Source organism: Micromesistius poutassou (genome assembly GCF_964030765.1).
Source record: "Micromesistius poutassou genome assembly, chromosome: 1".
NCBI classification, from domain to species: domain Eukaryota; kingdom Metazoa; phylum Chordata; class Actinopteri; order Gadiformes; family Gadidae; genus Micromesistius; species Micromesistius poutassou.
Window position 1 is genome coordinate 13,527,907 of NC_140271.1, and position 18,100 is coordinate 13,546,006.

The 18,100-nt window shown below is 51.0% G+C and overlaps 3 protein-coding genes across 3 annotated transcripts in view; 2 read left to right on the forward strand and 1 right to left on the reverse strand.

Moving 5' to 3' along the window:
• The window catches only part of mcoln1b (mucolipin TRP cation channel 1b), a 9,636-nt gene extending 3,721 nt beyond the window's left edge, over positions 1-5,915 (reverse strand). Inside the window, exons 1-11 of the mRNA XM_084484934.1 lie at positions 5,783-5,915; positions 5,199-5,413; positions 4,617-4,778; positions 4,186-4,342; positions 3,747-3,828; positions 3,395-3,491; positions 2,139-2,238; positions 1,730-1,836; positions 1,167-1,316; positions 727-828; positions 199-321 (exon numbers count right to left, since the gene is read on the reverse strand). Coding sequence (XP_084341060.1) covers positions 199-321; positions 727-828; positions 1,167-1,316; positions 1,730-1,836; positions 2,139-2,238; positions 3,395-3,491; positions 3,747-3,828; positions 4,186-4,342; positions 4,617-4,778; positions 5,199-5,413; positions 5,783-5,819 — 1,332 coding nt within the window. The 5' untranslated portion in view covers positions 5,820-5,915. The remainder of the gene's footprint in view (positions 1-198; positions 322-726; positions 829-1,166; positions 1,317-1,729; positions 1,837-2,138; positions 2,239-3,394; positions 3,492-3,746; positions 3,829-4,185; positions 4,343-4,616; positions 4,779-5,198; positions 5,414-5,782) is intronic.
• Positions 5,916-8,975: 3,060 nt separating this feature from the next.
• On the forward strand, positions 8,976-13,175 carry LOC311368673 (N-acetylmuramoyl-L-alanine amidase-like; the record flags this gene model as incomplete). The annotated part of the gene is made up of 6 exons (XM_084487471.1): positions 8,976-9,039; positions 9,641-10,347; positions 10,764-10,917; positions 11,576-11,786; positions 12,582-12,876; positions 13,086-13,175. 6 exons carry the CDS (start codon positions 8,976-8,978, stop codon positions 13,101-13,103), a joined length of 1,449 nt encoding a protein of 482 aa, XP_084343597.1. The 3' UTR covers positions 13,104-13,175.
• Positions 13,176-14,030: 855 nt separating this feature from the next.
• LOC311394557 (uncharacterized protein) lies at positions 14,031-18,068 on the forward strand (the record flags this gene model as incomplete). The annotated part of the gene is made up of 6 exons (XM_084488776.1): positions 14,031-14,170; positions 14,628-14,787; positions 15,114-15,384; positions 16,629-16,704; positions 17,059-17,216; positions 17,731-18,068. Coding segments are annotated over exons 2-6 (927 nt in total), but the record flags the coding sequence as incomplete, so codon positions are not given.
• Between the last annotated feature and the right edge of the window lie 32 nt (positions 18,069-18,100).

Genomic DNA, 18,100 nt, shown 5'->3' on the forward strand with positions numbered 1-18,100 from the left:
GTGTAGTAGTGTATGTGTACCTTGGTGTGGTAGTGTATAGTAGTTTGTGTGTGTGTACCTTAGTGTGGTAGTGTGTAGTAGTGTGTGGTAATGTGTGTGTACCTTTGTGTTTAGTAGTGGGTGTGTACCTTGGTGTGGTAGTGTGTAGTAGTGTGTGGTAGTGTGTGTGTACCTTAGTGTGTAGTAGTGGGTGTGTACCTTGGTGTGGTAGGGCCCCAGGACGATCCAGCCGCAGAAGCAGTAGCCCAGGTAGATGGCTGCGGCGCAGCAGCAGAACCGGATGACGTTAGGGAATGCCGCTCGGAGCGTCACAATCAGGATCTGAGGGGGGAGGAGGGGGAGTGAGGAGGGAGGGAGGGGGGGAGGAGCAAAGGGGGAGGGAGGAGGGAGGAGCCAGGGAGGAGGGAGGGAGGGGAGGGAAAGGAAGGGAGACAGGGAGGATATAGGGAGAGGAGGAGGGAGGAGGAAAGGAATTAAGGAAAGAAGAAAGGGAGGACAAAGAAGGGAATAAATACCTGTGTTACATGTATTGACTTGTCTGTTAGCATGTATCAGCATATTCTCGTGTGAATCAGAGTGTGACAGCGCGTGTTAGCATATATTAACGGTACGAGAGTCTATTAGCGTGTGTTAGCATGTATGAGTGCTTGTGCTCTGCCTATGCTAGGCGGTATTAGCATGTTTCAGGCTACGTGTCCTAGCGTGTGTGCTGGTCTTTCTACTCACGTTGTACTTCTGGAAGAAGCTGAGGTAGCGGATGACCCCGACCCACACCAGCAGGGTGGAGGTGCCCAGCAGGATGCCACACACGTCGTACGACGAGATGCTCTGGGGAGACAACACACACGTTACCACAGAGACCGGACTGAAGGAATGGACTGCACTTACACAGCGCTTTTCTAACCAGTGGCCACTCAAAGCGCTTTACAATACTGCCTAACATTCACCCATTCATACATCGTCAGCGGAGTTAACCATGCAGGGCAACAGCCAGCTCATCAGGAGCTGTTAGGGTGAAGTGTCTCGCTCAGGGACACCTCGTCACACAGCTAGGAGGAGCCGTGGATTGAACCAGCAACCTTCCGTTTACCAGCCAACCCGCTCAACCTCCTGAGCCACATGCCGCCCATCCTCATTTAACGAGTGTCTCAGTGTCGCCGGCTGACCTTGGACTCGATGGCGATCTTGATGAAGCTGCCGGTGATGGTGAAGAGGTCGCTGACGATGAGGAGGAGGTACCAGCCGTTGATGAACTCCATCCTGTCCCCCCAGCTCGCCCGCCGGCCCGTCCGCCGCTGCACGAACCTCACGTACTCCTGGAGGACGAAACAAGATGCACCCCATGAGGCGGACCCCTCGACGCCGTGGACTCTGGTCCAGAGGGGGAGGAGGGCACGTGGCGCTTTTATCCAAAGACTTACAATACAACAAGATACATTTGTCAGAAGAAAGAGAAACAACAATATCTCTGTCGGTACAGTAAGGATGTTCATAGAACCAAGTGCCAAGCACTAACAATCGCTAGGTTAACCCATTCCACGTATACAACAAAGATAGCTAGGATAAGATGCTACACGATGCTAAGTACTATAACATGGAATAAGTGCGTAAGAGGGGTGGGAGTAGGTAAGGGGGGAGGCTATGCAGGAGTCTAGATTAACTCTGAACAAGCTAGTCTTGAGTCTTTTTGTGGAAGCTGCTGAGCGACTCTGCGGTCCTGACATCTTACGTGCTGCAGGAAGATCCCCCTGAGGATAGAGCGACCACACAGCACCAGGGACAGCAGACACACCACCGCCACCAGGACGTCAAACACCTCCCGGGCATAGCTGTCCGCTGAGACCGGGGGAGAGGGGGATAGAGAGGGGGAAAGGAGGGGAAAGAAGGAGAGGAGAGGAGAGAAGAGAAGGAGAGGAGAGAAGGGGAGAGGAGGGGAAAGAATGAGAGGAGAGAAGGGGAGCGGAGAGGAGAGGAGAGGAGGGGAGGGGATAGGGGAGGAGAGGAGAGGAGAGGAGAGGAGAGAAGGGGCGAGAAGGGGAGAGAAAAGGAGAGAAGCGATTCAGAGAGTGTGAGCACTAAGGCCATTCTGATTGATCCATCATGGCCCCCTGGTCAGCAGGGAGTGGCTCATCGCTCACCATGCCCCGAGACGTTGGGGTCCCGGCACTCAGTGATGGAGGCTCGGTTCTGGAGGCTGACCTTCACCCTCCCACTGTGAGCCTTGTTGTCCATGAGAATCTGATAACACACACACACACGCATACAAGCACACACACAGACACACATACCACACAGACACACACACACACACACACACACACACACATGCAAACACATGCAAACACACCACACACACACACACGCGCGCACACGGATACAATTTCTTAGAAAAATGCGAGCACATATAGCAGAACACGGTACCCTCCTGGAAGGTTTCGTCATCTCCAGGAAACAGGATCTCATGTGAACAAGCGTGACTGGAATCACATGAAGAGATTTATTACTGCAGGGCTTCAGTGTCCATCTTACATACATACATCTTCACCTCCCAGTCTGCATCACAATGAGGAGGAGAGGAGAGGAGGAGAGGAGAGAGGAGAGGAGGAGAGGGGGACATGGGGTGGCTCCCTGTAATAGCCCGCATCAGATTCAAGATGATGGTACTGGCATACAAGGCGGTCAATGGAAATGCCCCTGCCTACCTCCAAGCCTTAGTCAAACCACACACCCCAGCTCGAACCCTCCGCTCAACTACCTCAGCTGGATGTCTGGTACCGCCATCACTATGAGCAACCAAAGGTCGATCAGCTAAATCACAACTCTTCTCTATCTTGGGACCACAGTGGTGGAACGAGCTCCCTGCTGATGTCAGGACTGCAGAGTTGCTCACCAGCTTCCGCAAACGACTCAAAACCCACCTGTTCAGAGTTCACCTAGAATCTACATAGCCATTCAGTCCCTTATTTGTCTGTTGTACTATTGTTTGTTGTACATCCTGGCACTTAATGAACGCACTTAATGCAGGTTGTATTCATTCATTGTACTTAATTGTGTAGCATGTACTTAATTGTGTTGTGCATGCATGTTGTGTAGCATGTACTTAATTGTGTAGCATCTGCAGTAGCTAGCTATCACTGCTGTATACGGGGAATGGGGTTAGCCTGGCGATTGTTAGTACTTGCACTTGGTTCTATGAACATCTTTACTGTACCGACGGCAATATATTGTTTCACTTCTTATGACAAATGTACTTATTGTAAGTCGCTTTGGATAAAAGCGCCTGCTAAATACCCTAAATGTAAATGTAAATGAGGTGAAGATAAGCGAACGAGGAGAGGAGAATAGGAGGGTGGGAGGAGGAGAGAAGGAGAAGAGAGGACAGAAGGATGCCCACCGTGATGTAGAACGTGTAGCAGTCTGGGATCTCGTTGTTTATTATGGTCTGGATGTTGATGGCCTTCAGCTGGAAGTCTATGGTGACGTTGATCAGCCTGAGGACCAATCAGAACAGAGGAGACAGAGTATTAAGGAGTGTTAGAGTAGGTATTTTAATGAATGTTATAGGTTATTCTGTGTGTTCAGGTGTGTTAGGAGTGTAGTGTTGGGTGAACATGTGTTTGGTTTGTAGTAACCAAATGGTAGTGTGTGTGATTGTGTGTCAGTGTGTATTAGTGATTAATAGTGCGTGTTAGAGTGTATTTGTGATTGGTAGCGTATGTTAGAGTGTATTAGGGAGGATGCCTGACTTGTGGAACTTGAGGGTGAAGTTCTTGTAGTCCTGGTTCCCCTGAGGGGAGCCCGGTGAGGGAGGGTCCAGTCCGATGCACTCTGAAAAAGAGTCATTGGTTTTCACTGAACTCAACCTTTAGTTCTTCACAATGTTCTTCTCTGTACAGTAAGCATGAGCTCCACAGAGCAGACAGACCTACGCAATAACAACAGTTAGAACATGTCATCAGCGTAATCATTGACTAGAAGTACTCTGAGTGACAGACCTGCTGACCTATCAAACTGCCGAGGAGGAGAAGGAGAAGGAGGAGAAGGAGGAGAAGGAGGAGGAAGAGAAGGAGGAGGAGAAGAGGGAGGATGAGGAAGAGGAGAAGAAGGAGGATGAGGAAGAGGGGGAATAGAAGGATGAGGAAGAGGACAAGGAGGAGTGATGAGAGCGTTGGGTATCTGTCCTACCGGTGGTCACGCGGGGGTCGATGTCGAAGGTGTCGTTGGCGGGCTCGATGCTGCCCCGGAGGAAGAAGCGCTGGCAGAGGGACAGAGCGCTGCCGTTGAAGCCCGCCCCCGGAACGTAGGCGTAGCGGCCCAGGGAGGTCTGGGGGAGGAGCAGGTACTGGAGCACACACACACACACACGCACGCATGCACACAACGGACAGACACAGACACACACACACACACACCAGACAGACACACACACACACACACACACACACACACACACACACGATCAACTAACAAAGCCCCCAATCAGAAGACACACAGACCCCTCAAACAGGTCTGTGCATTTATTAACAGAAGTGTCACACTTTTTTACTATTGAAATACACTAAAGACAGCTGGAATGTATTCGGTCCATCGTGTTGGGGGGGGGGGAGGGAGTGTACCTGGTCCAGAGTGTGGTGGATGACCCCGTACAGGTCCTGCTGGGTGTGGACGGCCTGCTGGACCCCCTCCTGGTAGTCCCTGAGGAAGAGGTGCCTGAAGGAGTCTGTGTTCTCCTCCTTGAAGGTCACCACCATCTGGTTACTGAGCCCGAACAGGACCAGCTTGGGGGGGGGGGGGGGGGAAATTATTTAATGTTAAAATATTCATATAAAATAGAAGGACTAATATCGAATAGGAGGAAATTAAGGATGAACTGGTTTGGTCCCCTCTGGCGAGGCTGTGTTGAGTTTGCCTAATCCACCCATTCATCTGTACACCCATGAAATAATTCAGTCATTCATCCATCAAATAGTGCTTCAAACGTCCATCAAACAACTAATTAATTCATCAATCAATCAATCAATCAGTCATGAATTCATCCATCCATCCACCCATAAAACTCCATTGAAAAGAGTTGTCTTATTTTTCCTGTGTGATAATAATATATGTGATTATACCGGGACCATAAGTGAAACCTCTGTGGGCCACTGGGGGGAAATAAGCTGCTGGATCCGCGGTGTCTGTGTCGACTTCACAATCACCTGTACGGTGACGATGATGATCTTGAGCAGCTGCAGGCCCAGCTTGAAGGGCTTCCGTCCCTTGGCGTAGTATTTGTCACAGGGGCTCATAAAGAAGTACTTGAGTTTCCTCCGGAGCGCTTCCTCCTCCTCCTGAGGGCCCGGGTCTGAGGGACCCGGGTTCGAGTCCCCGGCGGAACCATAGCTCGTTAGGGAGGCGAACAGTCGGTCCTTCTCTGTCCGGACAGACGATGGACATCAATACACAACACAGGACTGCACGATATCGTCCTGCATCGTTCAGATCCTTTTGGATTCTAACACATGTTTTAATCCGACATCGTATAGATGTCATTCAGGCTATGTCATATAATACATATCCCTTTATTTATTATTACAGTGTAATTGTCGTTATTCAATAGAGCCAATACAAATCAGTCCATCTGTTTACATTTTGAGCCTATCAATAAATCTGATCATCAAAAAGTCTCTTGTATAGGAACCAAAACGATTGAATCTCTTTCCCGAGAAGACAGGTATATGTATGAAGTATAAAGTAGGTATGAATCGGAATATAAATGGTATTATATAAGGTTATAACAGACCTGTGTCGCTGATGCAGGTGTATGCTGAGGATGCCATTGCGATGATCTGACGAATACCGGGAAAGGGGTAACCGAAGCACTCAATGTCGACCAAATAGACAGAATAAAGGGACAATCTCGGAAATCATGTTTGCTAAATTAAATCATAGATAAGTGACGTCCAAATTGTGCCGGAGAAACATTTTAATTACAAGTCACAGCTTCCTACATCACGGTGACGTCACCGTCACGTGGCCTCAGCAGAGCGCCTGATTGGACGTCAAAGAAGAAAGAGTTTCGTATTGTTGTCCTTCACACACACACACACACACACACACACACACACACACACACACACACACACACACACACACACACACACACACACACACACACACACACACACACACTCTTAACTCAACAAAATACATTATGCAGTTTTTCTGTTTGTATATTTTATTATAAAATACATTTAAACATTAAACCCACAACACTAAAGACACAACCCACTACAGCAGTAACAGTGTGGTTAGAATAGTGTTGTAGTGGCTAGGCTGGTGTCATCAAATGGAGAGGTTTCCAAACTCTTCTCCTGGTGCTTACCAAGGTTTCTGCTCTGTTTGGTGTAAACATCTGGATGACCTGATTCTGATCCCAGGGACCTCAAACGATCAGAACAGAATGACCAGATAAGATCCTGTCATGTGATCAGGACACATGATACACATCTGAACTTTGATACAAAGATTCACAGCCCTAAAGTAATTTAATGTGTACTACTAGTTAACTAGGCTACAATGAAATACGTTGACCAATAACCTTTTGGATAACTCTTATTTCAGTTTCAGTCTGGTGAGGCTGTGTTACATTTGCCTAATCCATCCATTCATTCACCCATTCCTTCACACATTAACCTATACACCCATCAAACAATTCATTAATTCATCCACCCATAAAACTATTCATCCATCTCCCCTTCAACATGACACAATTCATAAATTTAGAATCAAACAGGAGATGCCATCCTTCTCCTCCCTTCCTCCTTCCACTCATTTCCCTCACTCCTTTTTCAATGCTTCATTTTTATTTAATTGTTCCACTCTCCCCCTCCCTCCCTCCCCTCGCTCACCCTCTCTCTCTCCCCCTTTCCCTCTCCCCCTCCCTCTGCCCCCTCCCCTCTCTCTCCACCTCTTTCCCTCTCCTCTCTCCCCCTCCCTCCCTCCCTCCTCTCTCTCCCCCTCTCTCTCCCCCTCCCTCCTCTCTCCCCCTTTCTACCTCCCGTCCAGGGCCTTATCTGTGGCGATGACCACCTCATCAAACTTGATCATGAGTGTGACGCCTCTGAATCTTTCCCTCCCCTTCCCTCCCTCCCCCTCTCTACCTCCCGTCCAGGGCCTTGTCCCTGGCGATGACCGCCTCGTCGACCTTTCACTGGCCCGGGCGGGGAGACCGTTGAGGGTGAGCATGGCCTCCGCCCCAGTTCAGCGTGCGGTTCTCCGTGGGCATCGAGGGGCAGTCATTGAGCAGCGGCTCATTCTCCATGATGGAGTACGTCTTGTCGTGGTCGTTGGCCTGCTCCAGCTTGTCCACACACACACACACGCACGCACACACACACACACACACACACACAAACCATACACACATACATACATACATACATAGACACTAGCACACTAAGTCTAAATACACATACACATACACACACACACACACACACACACACACACACACTGACCATATACACTTACATACATACAAACACTATCATACTTTCACACAGACACGCACACACAGACACACACACACACACACACACACACACACACACACACACACACACACACACACACACACAAAACTTATTAGCAAACGTTAGCTCTGCAATTCGTTGAAAAACACATCACTTTGGAGAGGGACAAAGCTAATAGTTAGCTTATATTGTAAGCTTTTAGCAGTGTTAAGTTATCATGGTTAATTTAGTTATAACAGCGCTATAAACATGAAAGATAACTCAATGATGCCTGAAAGAACACACTCATTGACATCTGAATTAACACAACGCCTCCCTTATGTTACCTTAGCTTGCTACTTTTCAGGAGGTAAATAAACCATGGACCTACAAAGAAATAAACACACAGGTCCAGCCGCTATTTCCGAATCATGAGATCATGTGACAGTGAGGCGCTGACTGATTGGTCCAACGACATCACAGAGGTAGTATTGCAGGACATGTACTTTTGCAAGAGGAACATTTATTCTGATTGCTTCAAAGCAAACCTTTTTTTCGTAAATTATTTTACAATTATGTAAATGTATTACACATATATAAAAATAAATAAATATATAAAAAGTAATTATATTGTAATAACGTGTGTCAAGGGAAGTTATATGGAAGCATAGATTATATATGCTTGTCTAACTTGACAGACAACATTTAAAGAACACATAAGTCTACACAATTCAAAGTAGACTCATTAAAGGATTAAGTCATACTCGTTTGAATAGTTTTCAGGGGTTTACAGGGCTGGTACATTGGGACACAGCACAGGAATGTTGTTGGTATGGGGCTTTGGGTTTTTTGCACGTTGAGTAACTCATAGTTTCTCTTGGCTTGACATGGCAAAACAACGTTTCTCGCTAAGCCTATGTTATGGTATATTTATGTTTATTCAGGATTTTAAATTTCACAACCGTCTCATCTCAAAATGGCATCACCAGCAGAACATCCTATAATGCAGTCTGACGTACAAACGATGTATGCATCAATGTCCCAGGCATTATTAATAAACCATGTATGATATTACCCAACAGCAGAATATACAGACGTCTGACCCAACAGCAGAATATACGTCTGACGTCTGACAGAACAGCACATCTGTCTGAGATCCCGTAACAACCGATGTGTTGCCACTCCTTCTCTACTACAAACCCTTTGAATAAAGACTGGGCTACCTTCTGTGACCTGGCTCAGAGCTCAGAGCTGAGACGCCTGAGCACACAAACAAACGGTCAGTGTCAACAGGTACAGGTGTGAACTTCCCAGCCGCGCGGCCCCAGCCTACCAGCCCGCCAGCCTATCTGTGTACAGGCGTACAGGCATACAGGTGTACAGGTGTGGTGACAGCAGCACTGTCCCTGTGTACTTCAAAAGGACAGGGAAGTGACCAAGGGGACCACACGCAAGTCGCAGCTGTCAGAGCAGACACGCACCATGGCCGTTTATTGGAGATGGACCCTGGCCGTCCTGATGGGGCTGGCCGCCACTCACATGGAAGGTAGGAACTAGTTTTCTAAAGGGGCTTCCATACATGAGGTATAGGCAGTGACAGTGGGCCGATGTGAAGAGGCTGAGTGTGTCTGTAACTACATCTGAATGGAGAGGTTGATTGTGCCGCTCCCTCAGTTGTAGACTTTAATGGACAAATGTACATGGACACACTTTAAGGCCCTGTTAGGATGTCCAGTGTGTTATTACAGTGCAACTAATACAACCTAAACTCGAAAAAGTACACTACAGTTACCTTGACTTTGTTACTGGAAGTTCTGCTTCAAGTTCATCGTCAAATAAAGTCCACTGTATTTCTGCCAAGTCGTAATAACATGTTATGTTGATACAGATCATGTGACTATGACGGATGCCCTAAACCTGTTTTAATTTGTTTTGATTCCGGTGGTATGTGTATTTATGTGTGTTTGTGTGTGTGTGTGTGTGTGTGTGTGTGTGTTTACGTGTGAGTGTGTGTGTGTGGTGTATGTGTGTGTATATATGTGTGTATATTTATGTGTGTGTGTATGTGTGTGTGTATGTGTGTGTGTGTGTGTGTGTGTGTGTGTGTGTGTGTGTGTGTGTGTGTGTGTGTGTGTGTGTGTGTGAAGCCACCCCCACCTGGCACATGAGCGACTTCATCGCGGCGGTGGAGCAGCTGGAGCTCAGCCACCCTGGCATGGAGCCCTCCGCCCTGCTCCACCTCCTGACCCGCCCAGCCTACCTAGAGGACCCCTTCCTCCGCCACGTCCTAGGGCGCCGCACCGCCGCCCGACCGGGGGCCAATGCCACCACCGCCCAGTCAGGGGCCAACGCCACCGCCCCGCCCCTCTACCTCGCCCGGGCGCTGGCCCACTGCGTGCGGCGGGACGGGAGGGAGGAGGGGGTGGTGCTGACGTCGGACGGCACCACCGTGGCCCTGGGCCCCGTGCTCCTGGGCCTGGAGGCCGGCCTCCTCTCTGGGGCCTCCAGGGGCCGGGCCCGGGCCCTGTTCCAGCTCACCCTCGCCCAACCCCTGGCGCTCGCCGTCAGGGACCCCTCTGCCCCCCTGTTCCCCGACGGCTGCTGGGACAGCCCGTCCTCCCCCAGGGAGTTCAGGCTGTCGGGGCGGGCCCTGGCGGGGCCCCAGGCCCTCACCACCGCCCTGGTCCACGGGGGGATGGATGGGCTGGTCCTGGGGATGAACCTCTCCTCGGCCCGGCCCAGGGGCGGGTGCTCGCTGAGTGGCCTGCTGAGGCGCTACTATGGCCCCCCGCTGAGTTCTACTGGAGCCCCAGGCCTCAGGGCCTCCCAGCGCAGGGACAACTTCAGGCAGCTGGTATTATTTATAATAATATCATATTAAGTTATTTTTCAATAATGTAGTAGCTTAGGGTTTAGCTTTAGGGTTTAGACAATTATACAATGGTATAATGTATAATAAGTTGAGTTTTTCCTTATAGGGTTAGAGGTTAGGGGTTAGGAGTTATAGGGTTAGGGGTTAGGGGTTATAGGGTTAGGGTTTAGGGGTTATAGGTTTAAGGGGATATAGGGTTAGGGGGGTGGGTTGTTTACTTTTGGCCTGTGAAGCCTTCTGAGACTTCAGCCCGGATTAAGGGCTATAATAATATAAACTTTAGAGTTTAGACACAGATAATAATCAAGAATATATATGCTAGCATATGCTGTCAATCATGTTTGCCTCAACTGTTTACAATTATCTGCTTACAGTAGTCTTATCCTATATTGTGCTAGGTGGGGAAGCCCCCCCTGCTGGCCAAGCAGGTACTGCGAGCCCTGGACCTCCAGCTCCGACTGGAGGGAAGGCCCAAGATTAAGAAGACCGAGAGGAACCAGGTGGTGGCGCTGGTCAACGCGGAGATGAAGGAGTTTGTGCTCAGGTTCATGGGTGAGAGAGCGAGAGCATGTAGGACTTGAAGATCCAACATGAGTAACAGGTCACTCACCAGCCAAATGTCCCCCGTTTCAAATGATGGTAATGTGATGCTAGTGGTAAGAAGTGAGAACCAGTGACAGGAAGCAGGCCATCCAAAATTTTAGCAGCTGCAAAGAACTGGTGCACACCCTTTGTTAAAAACACCCGGAGAGAGAAGACAGCAGCATAGCACTGAGAGCACAGGGTGAGGAGCTCAGAAAGGGTTATAGAACGTCCAAGAAGGAAGGAATCGTCTTCCCACAGAGATTGTGCAAATCTTATCAATGCACATGGTGCCACATTGGAGTAGGGGGGCATCGGCTACAGGTAGATGGAGGAAGGAGGAGGATTAGGGTGGAGGAGAAGGGGGGCGTCGGCTACTGGTAGGTGGAGGAGGGGGGAGGAGTAGGGGGGCGTTGGCCACAGAGGGGGAGGAGTGGGTAGGAGAAGGGGGGCGTCGGCCACAGAGGGGGAGGAGTGGGGAGGAGATGGGGGGCGTCGGCTACATGTAGCTGGTGGTAGGGGGAGGAGGTATGGGGGGAGGGTCGTACTACAAAGGAAGGTGGAGAAGTTTAGAAAACCCACTCATGTCTTCTCCCTCCTGTCTTCTCCCTCTCGTCTCCCTCCACAGACTGCCCCCCCATTGTCCCGCGCTGCATGTGGCAGGCGGCGCCGTACCGCGGGACCCCCACCCTGCTGTCCCTGCCGCTGTCCTTCCTCTACGTTCACCACACCTCCACCCCCGCCGCGCCCTGCCTCACCTTCCAGAGCTGCGCCGAGGACATGCGGGCCATGCAGCGCTTCCACCAGGACGTCCGCGGCTGGGACGACATCGGCTACAGGTGGGTGGGGGGGGAGGGGGCTACAGGTGGGAGGGAGAGGGGGGAAAGAGGAGGAGGAGGGGGGGTGGAGGCTACAGGTGGGTGGAGGAGGAGGAGGAGGCTACAGGTGGATGGAGGGGGGGGTGGAGGCTACAGGTGGGTGGAGGAGGATGCTACAGGTGGATGGAGGAGGGGGGGTGGAGGCTACAGGTGGGTGGAGGAGGAGGCTACAGGTGGGTGGAGGAGGAGGAGGCTACAGGTGGGTGGAGGAGGGGAGGAGGCTACAGGTGGGTGGAGGAGGAGGAGGAGGCTACAGGTGCGTGGGGGAGAGGGGGGGAGGTGGAGGCTACAGGTGGGTGGAGGAGGAGGAGGCTACAGGTGGGTGGAGGAGGAGGGGAGGAGGCTACAGGTGGATGGAGGCTACAGGTGGGTGGAGGAGGAGGAGGCTACAGGTGGGTGGAGGAGGAGGGGAGGAGGCTACAGGTGGGTAGAGGAGGAGGAGGCTACAGGTGTGTGGGGGAGAGGGGGGGAGGTGGAGGCTACAGGTGGGTGGAGGAGGCTACAGGTGGGTGGGGGAGAGAGGGGGAGGAGGAGGCTACAGGTGGGTGGAGGAGGGGGGGTTGGTGTCCTCCAGGGTCGAACCTCCTCACCCCCAGGGCCACAGGAACACAATGGCCGCCTACCACCAACTGAACGGTGTTGGTACTTCTCGGCTGGTAGAGCGTTGGCCTTCTCTCACCCTGGGGTGGCCCGTGTCCGTTGTACCTCCAACGAGGGATCACCAGCGCTCCACCTCCTCTCCCCCTCCTCCCTCAGCTTCGTGGCGGGCTCCGACGGCTCGCTGTACGAGGGGCGGGGCTGGCACTGGCAGGGAGCCCACACGCTGGGCCACAACACCAAGGGCTACGGCGTGGCCTTCATCGGGGACTACTCCTCCACCGTGCCCGTCAACAGCGCCCTGGCGCTGGTCAGGCAGCGGCTGGCGGGCTGCGCCGTGGCCAAAGACAACCTGGTGGCCAACTACACGGTGCATGGACACCGGCAGCTGGTCAGCACCACATGCCCCGGAGACGCTCTGTACCGGGAGATCAGCGGCTGGGAGCACTTTGGGGTGAGAGGGCTGCTACTGGTCCTGGACTGTTTGTTATTGTATGTTGTACTTCCTGGCACTATTGTCGTTTTTCTTTCTCCTGACAGATGTACTTATTGTAAGTCGCTTTGGATAAAAGCGTCTGCTAAACGTCCTAAATGTAAATGTAAAATGTGATGTTATTACAACTATATGACACTGTCTAAAGTCACTGTGTTTGTTCTTTACAGAACGTCACCAGAGTGTAAAACATCTGCAGAAAACCACTGAGACCACAGAATATGGATAAACCAACAATAAAATAAACATTTGTGGTGGAACTGGATTTTCATTTATTTTTTATTAAATGCAAATAGTTAGTTTAAAACTGAAGCGATATTTAAAATATATTATTCGCCGCTAGGGAGCGCCAAACAGTTTCTACTGTTTCTATTTCACAGTAACGTCAACATATTCTGTCCTTTCTGGTGAAACTGCTGCACACATAAAACCCGTAAGACACACCGATTATCAATATAAAGACATATGTGTTATTCAAAAGCAAATCATATTACAAACCAATAACTAGGCTGCATATTGATGAGCATTCGGTTAACAGTGTATCCTTTATAAGTCCTGACTCATAATATCAGCACAGTCCACCTGTTTCCACAACCCTAGATCATCCAAACATAACCAGTGTGCGCCATGCCCCCTATGAGACCTCATGAGCCTCACTAGTTTTAACCAGGTTCATATTCACACACCACTTCTTCACGAACAATCAGTGAACCACCAGAACCAAAGAATAAAGCACAGCCTCCCACAACAAACTTCCACCTGAACAATGGGACCTGAACTTGGTCTTGGGGGGGGGGGGGGGGGTGGGCTGTCTTCCTCCCCCTCCTGGGGGAGGCTCTCTGCAGACTCCCTCCTCCTGGGGGAGGCTTTCCACAGACTCCCCCCCTGAGAAAGGATCTCTGCGGACTCCCCCTCCTGGGGAAGACTCTCTGCAGACTCCCCCCTCAAACGGGAGGCTCTCTGCAGACTCCCCCCTCCTGAGGGAGGCTCTCTGCAGACTCCCCCCCCCCCCTCCCGCCCTGACGTTACGCACGCAGCGCAGCGCAGCCTCGGCCCGCCCGGATAACATGGAGTCCAGCCTGGAGTCCAGCCTGGCTCCGGCGTCCTCCTCCAACCAAACACCAACTTACCCGAAGATGACATCCGAAACGCCGTGCACAGGAACCGCTTAGGAGGCGCTATCTAAAGCCTGATCCAGATATGACCGACGGTGCATGAACACAGAGCTGTGATCCTGCAAACCAGGCCGTCTTCCGTGAGTACCTCACTACACAACACCTCCTGCACATTCCGCTGTGACGCCGATGTGCGGACAGTCGCACTTTGTAATGTCCGACGGGCCGGGATTCGATCGCTATCCATCCGACACGTCCTCCTCCGTAGGCGGTGAGGACCGCGACTGTAGCCTGCGGCACCCCCGGATGTGTACCGGGGTTCTCCCGGTGGTTCTGGCGCGTAGAGGACGTGGCCTCGGTTGGTCGTGGATCCGTCTGACCTGCCGTGTTATCATGGAGGTTGGCTACTAGTCATATGGTGCGAAAGTTAACCTGCAGAGCAGACGAGTCGCCTCGGATTCTGCGAAATGAAATCCTGGAGATAGGATTTGTTTTTGACACTTAAAGAACATTTCAGAAGTCTCATGTCGGTAGTTGTTTTCATCGAACTGTCGTCCAGATGCACAGCCCACCCATCTCCGTCTTTGTCTGTCCCAGTTACCTGGCGTACAGGACGCTGCAGGATGTAGGCCAGCCGCCGGGCAGAGGGACTCCGCACGGTCCTCCGGGGACCATGGACCCAGAGGGCCCCCGTGTCGCCCCAGGGAACAGCTGTGCCCCCCCGGGCGACCACACCAGCTCCAGCCGCACCGCAGAGGTAGGAGCAGGAGGGACGACGTCTGAGAAGCGATGTGTTGGGAGGGGAGGTAGCGGGAGGAAAAGGCTTCCAGAGCCGGTCGGCTCGTTAATGTCCTGTTATGTAGTTTTTCTTTTTCAAATATAGAGATATAAGAGGGAGAGGAGACTGTAGACATGATGTGACGTGTGAGGTTTGAGTGATTGGTGTTCGTTTGAGTAGCGCCTGTCTGTCATTTGTTGCGAGTATTGGGGCCCGCCCACTTGGTGACGTCACACAAATGTGTTGCATTAAAGGTGCTTAAATTAAAATAGATAATAATAAGTACAAAATGTCCGCCATGCCAGGTTTCTGGATCGTTAAGCGCTGGAGAGGAGAGGATGTGTAACAGCAGCTCATCGTGGCCGGGCGCTGCGGGCGAGACGGTGACAGACCCGGGGAGAGACCATCCGGGGAGAGACCACCCGGGGAGAGACCACCCGGGGAGAGACCACCCGGGGAGAGACCACCCGGGGAGAGACCACCCGGGGAGAGACCAGGGTAGAGGGGGGTCCCTCAGGAGGTCCTTCCCCTCCTCCCTCACCTGGGACTCGGACTCGGAGAAGGAGACCGTAGACGGTAAGGAGCTGTTGACGCTGGCACACTGGGACGGGCTGATCAGCATCCTGGCTTTAAAGCAACAGACCTGGATGACTTAATAACAGAGTTAAATCATTATAAATACAGAAACTACAGTGTAACAGACACTGTACAGTTACAGACACACAGTGAAACACTGACGTTACATATGATTATATTTATTAATTCTCTATTCATTTGTTTCTGCATTAGTTCCTAAGCATCATGTGTTTGTACTGTCTCTTTATTTAAAGTAGGGTGACATGTTAGAAACAGTTTGTCTGCCTCCTTTAACTGTTGCAGAGTCCACATCATTCATGGCGTTTGCCCACTGTACTAAACTGTCTCGGACCGGTTCTGCTCGGTTCGGCTCGGATCGGCTCGGTTCGGTTCGGTTCGGTTCGGTCAAGCAGACCAAGCGGCTGGGATTCACGTTTCCATCCCAACCGGGCTTCCTGCTTGAAGGAGTGTCTTCAACTGATGATTTGTCTTGAGTCGACGATGGCAACAACACTCACACTTTTATTGCCCATTTAGTTTACCCTGATATCAGATTAGTTACTTTTAGAGATTTAATATTTTTGGGTTGTTTCAGACGGCGACACGCACACTGAACCACAATGATGAGCTCCATGTTCAATATCCCCCTGTCTGCCTCCTAATTTCAAACGTTCATCGAAAGCCGGTTTATGTCAGATTAGTCCTGTCCAGTCATTAGACCAGGACTAATCTGGAAGAAATCTGTCCTATGTTAACGAGCTGTTTAGTTTTGCAAGAGAATACTGTCAAACTAACATCACCGCGGTTTAAATGAGCAAACGGTTACTAAAGAGTCAAGCTGTTCAGGACTCCAGCCATACTCTGCATGCATGGCGATGCATCGCGTACACAAGAACAGGTCCATCTCAGGCGTGTTACGGCACGGTAGGGCACTGCATGGCACGCTTCAACTGGTAGTGGAAACGCAATCCAGCGCAGTTCGGTTCGGCCAGAAGTGCTCATGGGAAAACGCCGTTAGATGTCCCAGAGTCTGCAGAGGCCAGGATGCTCTCTCTTAGTCAGTACAACACACTATCTCAGCCTCACTTCATCGGCTGTCAGCTTGCTGAGACATCATTACCTTTATTGTCTGCTTGCCCACTTACTTGTGTGTGTGTGTGTGTGTGTGTGTGTGTGTGTGTGTGTGTGTGTGTGTGTGTGTGTGTGTGTGTGTGTGTGTGTGTGTGTGCGCGTGTGTGTCTCAGAGGAGGACCTTCAGCACTTTGCAAACCCCCACGGCCTGGCCAATCACAGTCCAGGACACCCCTCCTCTGGGCTCAGGTAGGGGAAAGGCAGGAACGAGATGATCACCATATAGATTATATAGAATATAATATAATAAAATAGAGTAGAATACTATAGGATAGAATAATAAAGGATAGAATAGGATAGGATAGAATATAATAGAATACTGTAGGATAGAATACTATAGAATATAATGCAATGGAATATATAGGACAGAATATAATATGATACTATAGGATAGGGTAAAATAGAATACCATAGGAAAGAATATATAGGATAGAATATAAAAGAATGCTATAGGATAGAATATATATATATATATATAATATAGTTGTTATTAGATGTTTCTTCTTAAATCTAGTCCATCAATTGTGGTTTGTTTCCCCACAGGCCGGATGGGGAGCATGACCAAACCCCTGCACACACGCAGCACTTACCAGGAGAGAGGGACAGAGAGGGCCCTATAGCCACGTCTGACAATAACCAGAGGGGCACCAGGACCCAGGAGCCAAATATGTCCCGGCCGGGCCAGCCACCCAGGACAGAACGTAACTACACACACTGTCTTTACTCACATGAGGGATTGATCCCAACCGACCCTTAACCCTTACCCTGACCTTAACCGCACCAAACCTGATATAAACGTCATCATGTGTGACCACATGGGGGGGGTGGCATGTGGTGCAGGAGGAAGAACGGATTGGCTGGTAACCGGAAGGTTGCTAGTTTCATCCCCGACTCCTCCTAGCTAAGTGTTGAGGTGTCCCTGAGCAAGACGCCTCACCCTGACTGATCCCGACGAGCTGGCTGTCGCCTTGCATGGCTGACTCCGCCGTCGGTGTGTAAATGTGTGAATGAATGTGTGAATGTCAGGCAATATTGTAATATATATTACAATATTGCAATATTGCCATACAATATTGCAATATTGTATGGCGCTTTGAGTGGCCACTGGTTAGGAAAGCGCTGTATGAATGCAGTCCTTTTACCATCTTTGTATCCATCTATCATATAATACTTCAAGCATGGGATTAACCTCAAATGTCTCCCCTCTCTCCCCAGGGGTGGGGGGCGGCGTCTGGAAGGTGCCAGACCCCCCAGAGCCAACCAGAGTGAAACCAAAGGACCGCTGCCAAACCCAGACCGAGGAGGGGGGGGAGAGGCCCAGCGAGGAGGTGGGCGTCCATAGCCAGGTGAAGCACAAACCGCCGGGGGTCCAAGCCAAAGAAGCGTCCCCAGACGTGTACTCCTTCCCCGGGGACTCTGACGCTGAGAGCCCCCCACCGGCGACCTGGGCCCAGTGCTCCTTCACCCAGCGTCGCAGAAAGAAGAAGGCCCTGCTGAGGCCCTACTCTGGCCTGGCCGGACCCCCCCTGCCTGGAGGGGCGGCGGGCACCGGGAGGAGGACCACGACCCCCCAGGGGGCAAACGC